The sequence below is a fragment of the Martes martes genome (assembly GCF_963455335.1).
Source record: "Martes martes genome assembly, chromosome: 3".
Classification (NCBI taxonomy): domain Eukaryota; kingdom Metazoa; phylum Chordata; class Mammalia; order Carnivora; family Mustelidae; genus Martes; species Martes martes.
The window spans coordinates 690447-708784 of record NC_137890.1 but is presented as its reverse complement, the minus strand read 5'-3'; the positions used below and the strand labels follow the sequence as shown (position 1 = coordinate 708784).

General features: G+C 54.9%; 1 protein-coding gene across 2 annotated transcripts; it reads left to right on the top strand.

The window, feature by feature from the left end:
• Positions 1–18139, top strand: LAMP1 (lysosomal associated membrane protein 1). Of its 2 annotated transcripts, none has more exons than XM_080798863.1 (9): positions 1–277; positions 5971–6089; positions 7942–8158; positions 8294–8452; positions 14732–14919; positions 15542–15667; positions 16463–16529; positions 16602–16772; positions 17157–18139. In XM_080798863.1, the coding sequence occupies exons 1-9, from the start codon at positions 226–228 to the stop codon at positions 17294–17296; spliced, it is 1239 nt and encodes a 412-aa protein (XP_080654989.1). In that variant the 5' UTR covers positions 1–225; the 3' UTR covers positions 17297–18139. The 2 variants fall into 2 exon arrangements, with proteins under 2 accessions (XP_080654989.1, XP_080654988.1); XM_080798862.1 differs by having other exon boundaries at positions 2–277; positions 5968–6089.
• The last annotated feature ends 199 nt before the right edge of the window (positions 18140–18338 follow it).

Genomic DNA, 18338 nt, shown 5'->3' with positions numbered 1-18338 from the left:
GGGGTCACGTGACAACGCGGGCGCGGCGCGGACTCACGTGACGGGCGCCGCCGGCCGAAGGGTCTCTCGCTTGCCGCGGGCGCCACAGCGGCAGGGCCTCTGGACCGCGGGACCCTCGCCCTCACGCCGCCCCCCGGCCCGCCCGCCCGCCTCCGGCGCCCGCCCGCGGTCCAACCGCCCCCGACCCGCTCGGCTCCCGCTCCGGCCTCGGCAGCCCTCGCGCCCATGGCGGCCCTCGGCGGCGCTCGGCGGCGGTCTCTGCTCCTGCTGCTGCTCGGTGAGGGGCCGGGACGCCGGGGCCGGGGGGCGGGGGCGGGGCGGGCCGGGGGGGGGCGCCCGGACCCCGGGGGAGGCCGACGACGTGAGGGCCGGCGGGGCGGGCGGCGGGCCGCGGGTCGTCGTCGCCTCGGCCGAGGTCGGCGCCCGGGGTCTGGCGCGGAGCCGTCCGGCCGCTGCTTGAGGAGGTGGGGCGAGAGGTCCGCCGAGGCCGCTTCCGCCGAGGGTCAGCGAGCTCGCTTTGGGGCGTCGAGTCGGGAAACCCGCGGCTTGCCGGCTTCGGGCGGCTGCGGGGACCCCCGGGGCCGGGGGCGCTGGGCAGCCGGGGCGGCGGGACCTGCCTGGGCCCCTGTCCTGCGGCTGACGCGGGTCTCCCCGGCAAGGGCCGCGGCGCGGCGATCCCGGCCTCCCTGAAGCCGGCCTCGCGCTCTGGGTTTCTTTCCGTCCGGTCGGGCCGGCGCGCCTGCGGTGCGTGCGCGCGGGCTGAGCTGCCGGGCGGCTCGGCAGGGCCCCGGCCTCACAATGGCCGTGCGCGTGTCTAGCGCGGGGTGCGGAGAGCGCCGCTGTTCTGCCGTGGCCGCTGGCCTCCATCCGGACCGACCTCGGAAGCGGCGGGGGCGCCCGGTGCGTTCCCGAGTGGGGACGTCTCGGCAGGAGCGGGGGCCGCGTGCTGTCTTTCGGGGGGTCACTGCGCGCCTTGATTTTAAGTCTGTTCAGATGCCCTTGATGGGCGCCTCTGGGGCCCCTTGGCGAGCCCCTCCCCGCTAGTACGGGGAGTTCCCCCAGCGGCAGCGTCTGGAAGACCCTCCGAAGGGGGAGCGCCCGTGAGGGAAGCGGGCGTCGGGCACCTGCCTGCCGCGGGTTCTCTTTCTGCCTCTGGGAGTCTGTGACTGCGACGGTGGATTCCGCGCTCCCGCGTTTGTTTTGCCTGTCGCGTGCCATGAGTTGCGGAGCCGCAGGAGTAACGGGAGGGGTGGCCTGACTCGGGCAGCAGACCCGGGGCTCTGCCCTTCCCCCGCAGGCGTGCGTCCTACCGGAGGAGTTGCTGGGACTCGGATCGGCAGCACTGTTCCTTCCTAGAAGGGTTCGCAGACTGGAGAGTTCCATATTTTGTGTTTTGAAACTCGTCTTGAAAATGAAGAGAAACAGCCTTGGTTCCCTGCGTTGTGGTAGCTGGGAGGCCTATAGGTGTCCTGGCTCTGTGTGTCCTGAGCTTGCCAGGGCTCACAGTCTTGTCTTTTCAGGTTTTAGATTCAGTTGAAATCCAACTTTTAGGAAAGGTGTATTCCTTTGTATTTAGGTCCTTTTTTTTTCCTTGAAGATTTTATTTATTTATTTGGCAGAGACTGCACAAGCAGGGGGAGCAGGAGAGGGAGAGGCAGGCTCCCTGCTGAGCAGGGAGTCCGTTGTGGGACTTGATCCCAGGATACCAGGATCGTGATCCGAGCTGAAGGCAGTCGCTTAACCAACTGAGCCACCCAGGCGTACCAAGGGTTTTGGTCTTTTTAAAATGTGTTTTTTGATGCATAATTTTACCAAAAAGTATCTTTTCTAAAAAATACTTCAGACTTCAAAACTACAGATTCTTCCTGCATTCACAATTAGGTAATTCTTAAAGCTTCATTTGTGTTTCAGTACGTGGTAGAAAGCAAAACCAAGGGTGAACTGAAAGTGTCCAGTACTTGGGATTAGGTGACATTGCATAATGTGACTCTTTAAACCACTGGTGTTAACTAGATGACTTCCTTCCCCTTTCCCAATAGAGAACTGTCACTTAGGAAGCTTGAAAAGTTTTATTCTGATTAGTAGTATTCTTGATTGCGGGACTTTGGTCAGTTGCTTGGGTTGGTGACCAAATTCTTAGCTGTATTTGAAGTTGAAGTGTTCAGGGTCCATGGCCTCGAATTCCTACTATTAGACACTCCCTACTGTCTGCGTCCAGAGGACTTGACTGTGTGTAGCGTAAACGTCATTTCAGTTGTGCTGTGATCACTTACACACACGTCTCCCTTTCTCGTCTCACAGCCCAGCTTGTGCCTCCCACATAGCAAGTCCTCCCTGCGTGCACACAGACGCCCCGGGGTACAGTGGCAGCCCCTCACCAGACGCACAAAAGTCAGCTCTTCAAAAGTGTCCGCACCCGGGCCCTGCCTCTGTGGATTGGGATTCCCTGTGAGGGATGGAACCTTGGTCTTTTTTTCTTCTTTCTTTAAATCTTCATAGATGATTATGTATTACTGATTAAGAAGAAAAATATTGGGTTTAAAAGCATCAAACCAAGACAGACTAGGAAGTATTTCTTTAAAAAATATATTTTTGAGATTTTATTTATTATTTGAGAGAGAGCGTGCATGAGCAGGGGGATGGTGGGGGGAGAGGGAGATACAGACTCCCTGCCCCGCAGGGAGCCCAACACAGGACTCAATCCCAGGACCCCAGAATCATGACCTGAGCCAAAGTCAGATGCTTAACCCCTCTTACAAAAATTTCCATGTATTAGTTTATTGATGTGTGTGTTCGGAGGGCAGTGTCTTCATTTCAGAAGTGAGTATTTCACAATTTGAAACCTGTTGCTCGTTTGGCAAGTGTTGGAGAGAAAGCACGGTTCGGATGTGGCACCCAGTGCCAGATTACTCAGCATCACTAACTAGCTGTGTGACCTGGAGCAAGTTAATGTCCCTGTCTCAGTGTCCGCAGCTGTGCAAGGGAATCCTGACAGTGTTCACCTGTTAAGGTTGCCATGATAATTAACTGCAAAGTGCTTGGAGCAGGGCCTGGCACGTAGCAAGTGCTGTTAAATGAAACACTTACTCTGCGTTTTTTGTCATGAACTGAGGACTCAGTGATGAACTTGGTGGTTGAAGTCTAAATAGTTCTATCTAAATAAACGTCAGTGCGCGTGAAACCCAATGCTGATGCCCGGTACTGACTGCTCTGCACACACGCGCTCATCTGATACTCTGATAGCCCCAGCGGGTCAGCACCCTTGTTCCAGCTCATAGGCACATAAATGGAAGGCAGCAGTTGCTACTGGCCCAAGGTCACACGACTAGTAAGTGATGGAATAGTCTCTCGTAGTCTTGCTGCTGACAGCTGACGGCTGTGCTTGTTTTGGAGAATGGAATTGCTACCAGTGGAAGTGCTTGGAAGGAGTAAGCCAGACGTGCTCCTTCGTATGACCCCTGGAGAAAGGATCAAGTCCATGCCTGTGGAAAGGACTGCTTGCGGTTAGCCATTGCCAGCAGGCCGGGGAGCTAGCTTTGAAGAGGGACACCCACTCCTCAAATCACTGCGACATTTTAATTCATTTAAGAAGATTTTTTTTTTCTTCTTAACCAGCTGTCACTGTTACAGAATTTTTTTTTTAAACATCTCAGACCATTAAGGGCTCCTGGGTGGCCCAGTTGGTTAAGCGTCTGCCTTTAGCTGAGGTTGTGATCCCAGAACCCTGGGATCGAGCCCCGCATCTTAGGCTCCCTTCTCAGTCAGGAGCCTGCCTCTCCTCTCCTTCTGCCCCCTCCTTGCTTGTGCTCATTCTCACTCTGTCTCATCTCTTCCAAATGAATAAATTTATTAAAAATCTTGAAGAAAAAAACTTTGACCATTAGCATACAGACATTTAGAGTTTTATGTTCTGATGCTTTTGTAGAGCTTTTTTTCTTGACTGAAATCTGGCTTCTGGGGCTAAGCTTCTTGTTTGAACAATTGAAAATTTCTGGACCCCTCCCGAATAATTGTGGGTATGTAGTGCTGGTAAAACTTTAAATTTGTTTTGGTAGTACTTTTTGGTTTTACTTTGAAGGCTTATATCCTCAGGGTATTTACTAAGTGAAAAAATTCTGTGTTTAAAAAGTTATTTAATGTTAAGTATATTCTGATGAAGTGCCTTGAGTCAGTAGAAAATGTTTTGATGATTTCGGGAACTCATTTGTCAAAGTGTAGCGTGGTAAAAAGTGGTCCGTGCATGATCCCACACGAGGCAGGGCCCTGCCGTGTCCGTGGCGTACGTGCAACCACGCGAGACTATGTGGTAGCCGAGCCAGTGCCGCAGCCCTGTGAGGGCCTCTCAGGCCCAGGAGAGCCTTTGGTGCACAAAGTAGCCCGTGTACACCTGATCTGGGTCAGTGTCCGGTGTCTTCCTGGCTTCAGCGCACATGCTTTAACACGCTTCTGCTCCCCGGTGTCTCTCTGCATCCCAGGTACGCTTAACCCGTACATCTCTGAAGGCATGAGGATGATTTGTTTGGTTTTTGAAAGCCTTTACTGAGTCGGAAATGAGCTGTGGCATTTTCTCTAGGTTTTACAATGGAAATTCATTTGTCAGAGTTGCCTTTGGTGTAGTCTTACCTGAATAGTCTGGGATGTAGGTTAAAATTTTGCAAAGCAAAACAGACCACGCAGGTTTCTTACTTGCCCTAGTTTGCTTCATTCTCGTGCACCAGCTTCTTACGAACACAGACTTTGGTATTTCTTGTACCGGAAACTTACAGGAAGGTATGTGGGGTTTCTGGCTACGTTTCGCTTTGTGCCTGAATAATAGTTGGCTTTAAAGATTTTATTTTGTGAGAGTTCGAAGGGTAAAATAGTGTTTGTTGGAGTCATCTACTTTGCTAGGGACAGGGATTTTAGAATGCAAAGTTACGAGTGTCCACTGAGTGTGTGCCTTCAGAGTGTGCCTGTGGTACATCGACACTCGGAGTGGCCAGAGGATGGCTAGAGGGCGTGCAGGGACCGGCAGCAGCAAGGAGGGAGGGCACGTCACTGCTGAGCCCTGCAGTACCCGCTGCTGGCTGACAGCTGTTCGGCTTTAGGACGAACGGAAACACCTGTTTGTGCCAGCTGTGGGAGCAGCGCGCCGACACGCGTCGCCTGGAGGAGTCGGCTGCTGCTCCACGCCATGGGCTGGATGACACCCACCGCTCGCCTGCTCGGGGCGGTGGCATGTCACGAAGCCAGACGTGGCACTGACCCTGAGAATTTAAGGAGGAAATAGCCATCATCGCCGCCGAGCTGGAGGGACCTGTGAGAATTTCATTCTGTCCCCTTCTTCTGGGGTATAGCAGCCCTCCCTAGACATGGTGACCGGTGTCCTAACATCGCACGGCCACGTCCAGGCTCTGTTGAATTGTTTCTTGAGAAGCTTTCTGAAGGTGGGCCCAGAGCTCGGATCTGTGAGCCCATGGCTTTTCCTTCCACGCCTGTGGCCCGTGAGAGGTAACACGATCTGACTTTAAATAGTGGTTTAGGACCGTGGCACCAGATAGCACCAGTTCTCCTACGGGCTTCTGCAGGTCAGTATTTAGGCTGAGTCGTGCCTCCAGGACCCTAGCACATCTTCCAAAGGCCATCTGAGGACTGAGCATGGAGCAACGTATGCCCAGGGGTGACCTGGAAATTGACAGGTGACCTCCCCATCAGTATCCTGACACCAAGCATTAAAGAGCTGTCAACCAGGTTGGCAAGCTGATCGATGGGCTCAGAGTTACCATTTCCAAACTTGTATCTAGGAGAGACAGGACAGGACAGAAGACCCAGCTGAAACCAGCCTGGGTAACCCATGTATCTCTTTCTTTTAAGAAGCACAGTGGTGTCTCCTAGTAAAGCCCACTGTTGCCACAGCTAGAGGCAACAGAAGCACCCAGGTGTATTTTCAAAACTGTCTTTGGATATTTCTGTCTTTCCTGGAATTAGCAGGCCTCGTACATGGTGCAGCAGCGATGTTTGTGGTGAAGGATGCCAGCGGGACAGCCTGCATCATGGCCAGCTTCTCCGCTGCCTTCACGGCCAGCTATGACACCGGGAGCGGGCCTAAGGTAGGAAACACCAGGTCCTTCGTGCAGTGTGTGCGGTGTGTGTGAAGGTGTGTTTATTATTATTTTAAATGAATATTTGGAAAAGGACCTCACTGTAACATAGTTGGCGTATGCATGTACCCCACTGGGCCGTCGTCCGTGCTCTGTGAACCCTGAAGCCGCAGTCGTGACTAGTAAGCTGTCCTGTCCTCTGCTCTCACTGTCCGGTAGGAGCGTTGTCCCAGACTTGTGCACGATTCCTCTCTCTGGTCACAATGCTGACCAGCCTGGTGTGCTGGAGTCCCCCTGGGACCCCGGTCGTCTCACGTACTCTCAGGCTCAGGGCACAGCTGTGTCTGCTGTTTGCCAAGCCACCTGCGAGCATGGTCCTACTCTGAGATGCTCCTCAGTTGTCCTCTTAAAGCAGCTTGTACTCCTGCAGGATAAAAAAGGCTTTTTGCATTTGTAGATTTCTAACAGGCTGCATTTGTATATCTTTCTTTGTTAATTACTTTGGTGGATGTCACTTCTTCTATTTAACATTGACTCTTTTTTTTTAAAGATTTCATTTTATTATTTATTTGACAGACAGAGATCACAAGTAGGCAGAGAGGCAGGCAGAGAGAGGGGGAAGCAGGCTCCCCGCTGAGTAGGGAGCCCGATGTGGAGCTCGATCCCAGGACCCTGGGATCATGACCCGAGCCTAAGGCAGAGGCTTTAACCCCCAAGCCACCCAGGCACCCTTAACGTTGACTCTTAAATGTATCTCTCAACCAAATATTTTCAGTTCTTTGTTGAAACCACAGTTTTTTCCTGCCCCGCCCTAATATTGACAGCATCAGATCATCTTACTACCACCGCGGGATGGTGGAGTGGGGCCCGGTGTTGGTGGGAAGGACAGAACTCCTTTGGAACACTGGGGGCTTTGTGCCACATGGTCAGGCCTCATCAGCTCGTGGGTGCTGTTCTCCACATTAACGTGCTTGCACCCAAGACAGACGGTGTCTGGGCAGGTTCTGTACCGCAGAAGCCTTTCCAAGTTACAGAGACGGGTCCAAACACCTTTTGTGGTCATTACTACTATTTTGGATTTTTTAAATGTCATTTTGATTTTTTAAATGTCATTTTGATCTATATTACGTTCCACAAATGGGATCACCCTTGTGCTGCAGTGTGCCCTCCTATCACCATAGCTCTGTCACTGAGTGGAGTTGTCATTTCTTGGAGCAGCTTTAGTGGACAGCATTCCTGCACTTTGGTTAGTCAGTGCAGTTCCTTTGGGGGGGACTCTGGGTGGTTTTGTAGTGGTTCGTGTTGCCTGCAGTGGGCAGTTCAGCAGTTCTGCAGCAAACACCCCCTTGTCTGTGTGTAAAGACACTTTTTTCTAAGTACAGTTGACACACAGTTGTGTCAGTTTCAGGTGTACAACTTCGTGATTTGACAAGTTTATCCATTATGCTGTGCCCACTACACATGTAGCGGTCATCTGTCCCGTGAAGACTTACTCCTTCAACATTTTTATAGCAAAGAAGTAGTAGTGGTTTTGTCAAATAAAAATAACACAGCTCACTTGAAGCCTGATAAGAAATATTTCAGTGTAACAACATGACTTTAGTTTTAATTCTGCTGTGAAGTTAAATTATGTTAGCAAAGAACGTTTAATTGAGTAGTTGTCAGCTTTGTCTTAAACACTGCTTTTCACGTACCGACACGTAATACTGATTTTTTTGTTTTTATTTATGTTAAAAACGAATGTGCTAATGGTGGTGTCTGAGAAGGAGCTGAAGTCTGACTTCCTGAAGATCAGTCTTTGGCGTGTCTGAATCCCTTTTGTGACCTGGGTCCTGACTGGGTCTGTCATCTTTTGCTCTAGAACGTAACCTTCAACCTGCCGTCTGATGCAGCCGTATCAAATGGCAGCTCCTGCGGCGGAGAGAGCGCGTCGGACCCCAGTCTCAAGATCACTTTTGGAAGAGGACATGCACTGATCCTCAATTTCACAAGAAACGCCACACGTTACAGTGTTCGGCTGATGACTTTTATTTATAACTTATCTGACACACAGATTTTCCCCAATGCAAGCTCCAAGGGTAAGGACCAAAACTGACCAGTTACAAAGTTAAGAAAATTGGATTGGAGAGTATCTAAAATTTTAAAATTTTAAAATTGCAGTACTTTAAGTAGTTAAAAATTGTTTGTTTGTTTGTTTGTTTTTTCAAATACAGATACCAAGACTGTGGAATCTGCCACTGACATCAGGGCAGACATAAATACCAAGTACAGATGTGTGAGCAACGACCGGGTCCACATGCACAATGTCACTGTCACGCTCCACAATGCCACCATCCAGGCGTATCTTGCCAACAGCAGCTTCAGCAAGGAAGGTAGGCTACTGCCCTTGACCTGGGTGCCCAGGCCCAGCTCCGGTGCTTGCACACATGGCTTTGAGCCCAGGCCTGAGGAGGACGCGTGTGTGAGAGCTCGCGCAGCCGGGACTGAGCTGGGGGCTCACGCTAGAATTGCACACTGAACGTGTTTTTCTCTGGAGAAGGTAATCTCTTTAGGTGAGGTTGGACAGATACTGATTTAAAAGGGCAAAGGAGTTGCATCCCGTCAGGGTCACAGGATCTCTTTCCGTTCAAGCCAAGTGTCTTTTGACCAAGACCTAGGCTTAACCTCTGTCCAGCTTGGCGGGCTGAGGGGCGGATGGTGGAAGGATGTCGAGTGCCTTTTGGGGCGGCGGTTGGGCAGATGACCCACCAGGGAAGCACCCGCCAGCCCAGCTCCACTGGTGGGCTCTGGGTTCCAACAAGACAGGGCTCCACGCCCCCCAGCTCTGTGGTCTTGGGTAAGGTGCTCAGCCTCTCGTTTCCTCCCCTTGTGAAGTAAGAAAAGCCTGTGTCAGGTCCGTCAGGTTGAGATGGAAATTTTATGCCGAGTGCTTATCTCAGGGCCCAGCTCTGAGCTCGTAGTAAAGCGTGTTCTCATTCGGCTGTGACTGCGGAAGGTGCTCTCCTCAGCCCTCCAGTCAGCTCCCAGGTTGCGATCGTCTCCTGGAAGGGTGAGGGGGGCGATGGCCTTGAGGAAGCCTCCTTCCTCCTGGTGCTTAGCCGAGCTCTCGCGAGCCTTTGGTTGCAGCGCCCCTGTGGTGAGACTGGCTCCTCGGAGGTGCCTGCTGGCCTGTGACTGACGTGCACCAAGTCACTGCCGCCGAGGGGCGCGACGGACCGGTTAGCGGTTTGTGCAGTTGGGTGCGGCCCTCCTGAGAGGCCTGTCTGCTCTGGCCTGCAGATGCCATCAGCTCAGCTCCAGTTTCTCTAAGGCCAGTAAGCTAAAACTGGATGTTGTGCTTATCAGTTCAAAGTGAGGAAAAACCAAAAGAATGTTTCACAGCACATGAAAATGACGCGAAAGTCAAGTTTCAGTGCCTATAACTGGAGTTTCTCGGAGCACAGCCGCGTTTGTTCATACACCCATTTCTACGGATGCTTTTGCGCTCCCATGGCAGAGCTGGGACAGCACAGCCACCGGACAGCCCCAGCATCTAGAACGTTTGCTGTCCGTGACTGGGAAGAACATGTGCAGCAGTGTGCAGGGAGGGGAGGGAGGTCTGTGTGCAGCCGAGGAGATGGACTAGACGGGCACTCCCTCCACCCCCCACGTCGGGGGAGCTGTGTGTGTGCGCGTCAACCAACAGGCTCGAGTGTGCACGCCAGCGCCTGCCTGCTCACGCAGAGGAGTGACCGTGCAGGGCTTTGAGTCACGCAGAATGCCTCTGGTCTCCAGGTGGGGCTGCGTTTCGTCCCCAGCAGTCTTCTCCCTCCAGCCTGAAGCAGAGGGGAAGAGTAGAAACTGCCAGAGGCCTTGGGAAATGAGAGCGTCCTGGTTTGGCTGGCTCAGTGCAGTAAGCTCACTACTGCCTGGGCCTCTGGTGGTCGTGGAGTAGAGCTCCGCACCTCGACAGCTTGTTTTCTTCTGCTTGGAGAGCTTCTGGCCACAGGCCGAGATGACCTGGCTTCCCGTGTGGGCTGCCCAGCTGCTGGGGCTCCTGAGGGTGCTAGAGCCCAGGGCAGGGCTTGGTTTCTGGGCTAAAATCACACGCGAGAATGTTGAGAGGCTAATTTCTTTTAAGGTTATTTTGTTTTTTGAATAGATTTTATTTTTCAGAGCAGTGTGAGGCTCCCCGTTAAACAGCAAGTGCAGGCTTCCCAGAGCCTTGTCCACACACGCACACAGTCCCTCACCATCGCTGTCCTGTGTGTCACTCCCGGCAGAGGACGTATGCGTGTGATTCCAGATGGAAAAGCTGCCTCAAGGAGGCGGTCCCTCCTGCGCCTGCATCCCTGCCACTGGCCCCGTCTTCGGAGGCCTCCCGTCCTGTCCTGCAGAGGGTTGCCTGGGAGGAAGCTACCTGCTGTGCTCTGTGAGCTGTTGATCAGAAACCCGGTCACAAAGATCAGCCTCACTCCCCACCTCCCCTTGTGTCCCGTCGTTTATCAGAGCTTGCTTCCATTTTATGTAAAAGCTGCCTCTGCTGATCAGTCTGCTTTGGAAAGGAAACGCGCTTCCTCTGAAAGACGCTAGAGCGCTGTCCTAGTGAGTCCGCTGGGAAGAGGGGGTAAAAGGCATCCCTGAGATGCACAGAGTGTCCCCTACAAGTTGGTGTGCACCTGTGACAGGCTGGCGGGTTTGGTGAGATCGTGGCACGCCTGCTTACTCTTCACTGGACAGGAAGGAGTCCCCATTGGGCTTTTGGGCTCCTGTCCCTATCAGGCAGGTCACGTTATCTACAGTCACCCCTGATCAGTCTTTACCTGGCGTGCTAAGAAACGAAACCAGCAAACAAAAAATATGGCCAGGAGCTCCAGGGACCCCCCCCCCACCACCACCACCGTACCCCCCATGCCGTGATGTCTTTTTTGTTCTCTGGGACGTGGACCTCCAATAGCCTGGGGCCTCGTGGCTGGGGGAGTTCTCAGAGCAGCCGGGTAGGTGGGGAGGAGCTCCAGAATGGGCGTCTGCTCTATGGGGAGGGGCCGCACCGTTCCCAGAAATGACCACGGCACGCCTTGAGCAGCACAGGTGAGCCGTGCAGGCCCACTTTCTCACGGTCCTGCTTCAGGACACGCTGCGCGGTTCTGTAAACGTGTTGTCACGCTTTCGTTTTCCTCTACCTCTGTTGGAAGAAAACAGTATGCAGTGTCTATACCATACAGAATGTGTGTTAATTGGCGGTGTTATTGGCAAGGCTTCTGCTCAGCAGTAGGCTTTTATGATTAAGTTTTTGGGGGAGTCAGAAGTTAAAGTGGGTTTTCCGGTTTGTGGGGGCTAGTGCCCCTCCCCCATGTCATTTAGGGTCAGCTGTAGTTGATGACCTGACCTGAGCCATACTGAAGCTCCGCTGCTCGCGTGTCCCACTGTCTTCAGCTCCCCGTGAGCTTGGGGTCTGATCTTCGGCGAGCCTCCTGGCTAGCCAGCACCTGTCACACCACTCTAGTCTGTGCTGCGGTTTGTGACCGTGGTTTGCAATCCAAGGGACCCGTGTCTTTTCCCTACAAGCAGGAGATTTGATGCAACTATCACTTGTATCATGACAGCATATGTAGCTTTTAGAAGTATTTGGTTTCTGTTAAAATTGAACCATTTGTTTATCTCCTTTTGTGCCAGTTTCGTTTCTTTGGTTCCTAGGCACAGTTTTTTTGTTTTTGTTTTTGTTTTTGTTTGTTTGGTCTGTTACCCAAATTGTAAGCTTCTTTAGGGAAAAGATTCCATTTCACGTATGTTAAGTGTATTTTATCTTTTCGTAGTTTGTTCTACTCGTAGAGTCTTCATAAAGAATTATTCCATAAAGGGTTGCCTGGGTGGTTCATTCGTTAAGCAAGCATCTGCCTTCAGCTCAGGTCATGGTCCCTGCTCCGCTGGAAGCCTGCTTCTTCCTCTCTCACACCCCCTGCTTGTGTTCCCTCTCTTACTTTGTCTCTGTCACATAAATAAATAAAATCTTAAGAAAGAGAGAATTGTTCTGTAAAGATAATATCCAAACATTAGTAAATTTTCAGTCACAAAAACCCACGTAAAGTTTTTATTTGATGAACTGCGGTGTGGGGTCAGGCTTCTGCGGCCTCGCTCGTCTGCAGTGTTGTGTTGTGGGCGCCTGGACCAGAGAGCCCTGGTTCGCTCTGCCCCTCCACGTGCGCTGTCCTATCAGAGAAACCTGTGCTTGACAGATTCTGTTTTAAAAGTATCGAGCACAGGCCAAGGCTGCCGAACTGTCCCATCAGTTTCGTGGCTGAAGGTGAGCGCCGAGGAACGCAGCGGGCATCTTTTCTCCTCTGCAAGGATGGTAGGTGGTTATCATTCTGGTCAGTGTGGAGAGCTCTGCCTGGAGGTGGAGCAGGGGGCACGTTCCCCGCTGTGGGAACTACCTTTCTTGCCCCAGACCCGCAGAGGATGTGTGTCCATTCATCTTGGCGTCTTGAATTTTGGTGCATGGCACCTGTGGATGCCTCTGGGACCGCTAGTTCAGAATAGCAACTTTTCGGTATGGTTGACCCCAAGTTCACGTCCCACCCAATCCCACCCAGTTTGGCAGCATTTCTCCCTCAGGAGTGACTCCCAGCGTGGCTCAGGGTGAGAGGCTGCTGCTCACGTGTCCATCTCCATGTGAGACTGAGCGCACGGCCTTGCCTGCAGGTCAGCCGCTGGCGGGTCGTCTGGGGCCTCCAGGCCGGAAGCTTTTGAAAATCACGGGGAGGGGGACCGCGGAAGGGCGCACAGCCTGCGCTTCCTGGGGCCCCAGGTCTTCCCAGAGGCGGCCTCACGCGCGGGTAGCACTTAGCACACGCCGTGCCTCCTACTTGTGATTTCCTCGTTGTGGACGGCGCGCTCCCCGAGGAGGGCTCTCGTTCTGCTTCGGGACGGGCTGTCCGGAGCGCGGACTTGGCATTTGCAGGCGGGGGGAGGAGCACGCTGTATCCCTGCGGATTTCCGCGGTCCGGACAGTGCACTCTCCGTGCTCCCCGGCTGACGTTTTGCACCTCGCTTTGTGAACGCTGTGGATTGTGTGTAAAAACGCCGGTCAGAGCCGTGGAGGTGACTCCCCCGTGCGTGTGGTGCGCCCGTCGAGGCCGGGATTGGGAGGCCGCCTGTTCTCGTTCTTGCTGTTGCGCAGTTAATCATGTCACGTGTGACAGTTTGTGAGGTCCTGAACCGCGCAGCTGTAACCCGAGCCTGCAGCTTAGCTCTTGGGAGAGGCGGGCGGTGCGGCCGGCACATCCTGAGGGGGCCGGCTCCCGCAGCGTTCGTCCTGCCGCCACGAGCCCAGGTCACAGCCACTCCGTCGTGCTCTCTCCACCTTCGGGCTAGAAAGGCATCAGACTACACGGGATTGTGTAGTGTGAAGGCGCGCTGCGTGAGTGGACTTTCCAGAAGGTGTGTGGAACCACTCCTGTGTCACAGTCCTCCTACAGGGTGAACTTTCCCGTCTCCCCCCAGCTCGACTGCCCCCAGGTAGATGGGATGTGGAGGAGGAAGTGGCAGAAAGCCTCCTTTGAGCTTGGCGCAAGAAGCGATCAGGTGGTTGGAAGTTTCAGCATCTTCCCGGTGGGCGCCGTGGCTCAGCGAGCAGAAATGGGGGCAGGGTGGGAATTGGATGGGAGTCGTGGAAGTTCTCTTCTAAACTTCTCGATTATCCACAGAAACAGGGTGGTAAAACAGCTTAGTTCAGGACTGATGGTCTCCTGGAAGTGCCGAGAAATGTCCAGTGGTGTTTAGAGAAGGCAGCGGTCTGTCCCGGGTGCACCTGGAGAGAACGTTCATTTATCTTGCTTTGGTTCAGTCTGCCCGGACTTTGAATATAGATTTTTGTTGTAAATCCCAGATTCATTTAAACTGCTGAGATCTCCTCAGGGGGCACCGTGTGCCCTCTGCCAAGGCCTGTCCTGCTCCGGCTTCCCTCACTCCTGGATGTTGGTTCCTTCCTGGGAGTTTCCACCCACACTTACGGGGCCTTCTCCCTGCATGAGGGTGCTTTCACCCCTTCTTGCTCCAAATCCCCCCAGCAGCTGACTCATGTGCTGGTCTCAGCTCTGGTCTCGTCCCGCAGGGACCCACCTGACGCTCATTCCTCTAAGGCCCTCCTGGGTTTGTCTCCCACGGGCACCGTGCTGACACCACTGGCTTTGCCTGGTGTGTGTTTCTGGGGCTGTCTCTGTCCCTCCAGAGCCTGTGGGGTCACTGGCGCCATGCCTAGCACACAGCCACACGGAGAACTTTGTTGGAACGATTGCCGTTCACAGTGGTGTTTGGCTGCTTGTCCCGGCGGCAGGTGACAGTTAAGGTTTTCTTTACTTCACAGTACGATGGGAGTTTTGTCGTGCAGAGGGGTTATTAGATCTGCGAGGGCAGGGTTGCCCAGAGGCTGAGCTGAAGGGGCATCCGGTGGGAGCCGTGGGGCGGCAGCGGGAGTGGGGGCGGCCCTGTGGGACAGTGGCACCCGCCTCCGCCTGTCCCGTACTTGCAGCACGGTTGGCACGTGCCGTCCCTGGGCAGACCGAGAAACCACGTTGTGCGCACGGGGCTCGCCGAGCACCTGCGGGGCTGCCGTAGCTCCCGGGGGCTGTGAGGAACTAGGACTTTGTCTCTCTTCCCTCTTGTCTGTCCAGAGACTCGCTGTGAGCAAGACGGGCCTTTCCCGACAACGGCGCCGCCGCCACCTCCCCACCCTTCGCCATCCCCAACGCCCGAGAGCCCCTCCGTGTACAAGTACAACGTGAGCGGTGCCAACGGGACCTGCCTGCTGGCCAGCATGGGCCTGCAGCTGAACGTCACCTACAAGAAGGACGACAACACGGTAGGTTCAGCCCCTGAGCCCTTTTTCTGTGCGTGGAGGGTTGGTCCGTGAGCAGCAGGACCCTGCGCGCGAGCCTGGCTGAAGTCCGCGGGCTGTGGTCAGCTTCTCCGCCCACGGCCGTACCCGTGTCCGCACGCAGGGCCGCTGCTCCCGGAGACGGAATCAGGGAGTGGTAGGTGGTCCCCAAAGCTGAAGACGCGTGTCGTTTGGCATATTCTTTGGGATAAGTTTATTGATCCCTAAGAGAATGTTAAATTTTGCTTTAAACTTCACTGATCGACGTGTTTTTATGCTTTTCTTTTGAAATAATAATTCTCTGCTGGTGACCACGTCTTCAGGACCGTGCAGGGCACATGCGTGTGATGGGTGTGAAGCGTGCGGCTTCCCGGAGATGGGGCGGAGGGGCGGGTGTGCGTCCTTGTGAAAATAGCAACGGGACGAGCGGGGGACGGTTTCGGAGCCCACAAGTCCGCGCGAGTGGGTTTCAGGTGTTTTCCTTCTGGGTTGGGTTAAAATGAGTGTGGCCTTGAAGCTCCTGCTTTAAGGTTCCTTTGGTCTTTCCCAGAGTAGGAGCGGCCAGGGCGGGAGCCCGCAGGGTAACTCGTCTGCTTTCCTCACTTAGACCGTGACGAGAGTGTTCGGCATCAACCCGAATAAGACCACCGCGGCGGGGAGCTGCGGCCCCCAGCTGGTGACCCTGGAGCTGCGCAGCGACAGCGTCCCCCTCCTGGCCTTCCAGTTTGGAATGGTGAGGCTCCCGCTGCCCCGCAGCCTGGAGGCCCCGGTGTCAGAACCAGGTCGCGCCTCGCTCTGCCGCCCGCGGTGGCTCTTTCTCCCGTCTCCTCACGGCCTGCTGCCGCGCGGCGGCGGAGCCGAGGGCCCTGTGCGCTGGCGGGGGCGGAAATCCACAGCTCTGCCTTTGTGAGGACGGGGGAGTCTGCTTTCTCTGCCTTCTTTTTTTTACTGGTGTTTTGGACCCTCGCCCCTCGCCCCCTGTCCTGTTTCCATGAAGGGGCGTCTTGGTTGGTTCTTGACGCAGCAGACGTGGGAGCAGCCCGCTGCGCTCGGCCCAGCCTCCCCCTCACGCACTGTCGTCCCCTGGCACTTGGTTGCGGGGCAGCGGCTCTGCGTCCCGGCTCTTCTCTTCCTTACACCGTCGGGGATGTGTCCTCTGTGAAGTTAGCGAAAGCACACGGGGAGAGGAGCCGTGCCCTCAGCAGGCGCTGACCGCACACACCACAGATGAGCCGAGCGACCGTCAGGTTTCTGCTGATAAGCTCGGCGGCATTGGGGAAGGCCTGCTTTTGTAGAATGTGGCTCCTGCAGTCCCTATTTGAGCAGAGTCTGATTCTGTAAAAAGGTCTAGAAGGAACTAATCAACATTTCATTCTCGAGGTGCATGTGATGCCTTTAACAGACGGCGCACCCCACAGCTTCACGCTGGAGCTAGAAATGCAGGGTCCGGTGTACCACCAGACCCTTCAGGTGGGGCGCCGGCGCGGGAGTCTGGCGGGTGGTTCAGGGCTGTCGTCTTCTCTTTAAGAACGCGAGTACAAGCCGGTATTTCCTGCAAGGAATCCAGTTGAATATGACTCTTCCCGACGCCAGAGGTGAGACCTCCACAGCACCCCCCCCCCGCCCGTCCAGGCGCCCCGGAGCACTTACTCCCCCTGCCTTTGCAGAGCCCACCTTTAAGGCCTCCAACAGCTCTCTGAGGGCCCTTCAGGCCTCCATCGGGAACTCGTACAAGTGTAACGCTGAGGAGCGCGTGCAGGTCACAGAGGCCTTTTCTGTCAACATCTTCAAAGTGTGGGTCCAGGCATTCCAGGTGCAAGGCGACAAGTTTGGGTCTGGTGAGTAGCCCCGAAGGCAGCGTCGCAGACTCCGCACGGGCCTGCCGGCTGCGCTTCCGGGTGGGCAGCTGGGTCACTCAGCAGAGCGGACTCCCCTTCCCGCATCGCCTCGCTTTCGAGAGGCCCGGCATCGCAGATGTGGGCCCAGGGTGCCGTGGGAACGGAGGTCATGTTACGAGCTGGCCCGTGTCTTCCCCTGTGAAAGCAGGATATGGGAATGCTGGCGCGTGGACTGCGGTGTCCGGGCGGTGGTTGGTGAGGACGAGAGCCTGTGCTGTTCCGTCCTCCCGGCGGGGCTGTGGGCAGGGGCAGGGCGGGGTGGGGGCGCCTGTGAGGTCGCGCAGGGAGGGCTGGCGCGAGCGTGTGCGCTCCCTGTCTCCGCAGTGGAGGAGTGCCAGCTGGACGAGAACAGCATGCTGATCCCCATCGCCGTGGGGGGCGCCCTGGCGGGGCTGGTCCTCATTGTCCTCATCGCCTACCTCATCGGCAGGAAGAGGAGCCACGCCGGCTACCAGACGATCTAGCGCGGCCGCGAGAGGCGCGGACCGGCCGCCGCTGCGGGGCCTCTGCTCGTTCCCCTGAGCTTAGATGGGTGTTAAGGGAGACACACTTTCTCGCAAACTGATTTTCAAATCTGCTTTATCCAATGTGAAGTTCATCTTGCAACATTTACTATGCACAAGAGTAACTCTGAAATGACGGTGTTAATTTTGCTAACTGGGTTAAATATTTTGCTAATGGTTCAGCGTTAATATTTACCAAAGTAGAATTTTAAGGTGGGGAGGGTAAGAGTGCTTTTCTGAGAGGGCACCGGCTCCGCTGTATTTGGCTTTTTAAGATTCTGGTGTTTGGCCTCTTCATTCTTGACTGAGATTTTCAGCCTCGCCAAGGGAGGGTCCCTGGTCTCAACCTTAGGACCTCTGAGGAGGGCAGGCTGGGTGTTAGGCTGGTTAAGAAACTAGCAGAGAAAGATCTTAAAACAGAAGTACTCCAAAAGGTGAAACTCTGGAACGCTTCAGTTAAGCTGTAGAAGCCAGGACGGGCCCGGCCACCTGCCCCCAGGCCGCGCGGCTCAGTCCTCGGGCACGGGCGCCACCGCGCCTCCGGCCTTTCCGTGCTCTGCCACTCGAGAGCCGGCACTTTTTTAAAATAGATAAATGGGTGTTATTTTTATTTACCTTTTTGTACAGTGATTCTCAGTCTTCTGTTTGAGGTCCAGGGTGAGCCTGTTCTGCACTTGTGTAAACACTGGGTATCGCGCTCTGCTCTACCCACTCGCCGCTCGGGCGGCTGTGCACTGAGGACCCTGCACGTCGCGCGTTGCTGTAACAATGCTAATAAAACACGTCTTTCTTTCTTTGTCTGGACTTTGTGCTTCTGTCTGCTCTCACGCGAGGTCTCGATGAAGAGGGGCGGTGGAGGGCAGGTGTCTGCCGTGCCCCCGGCTTTTGGGAGAGCTGGTGTTGCCGCTGGTCTGCTGGGTGACTTGAAGGAGAACAGGAGCTGTGACTGAGCAGCGGCGGCCCGGTGTCCCACCCACACCGTGAGGAGGACCCTGCGGCCCCA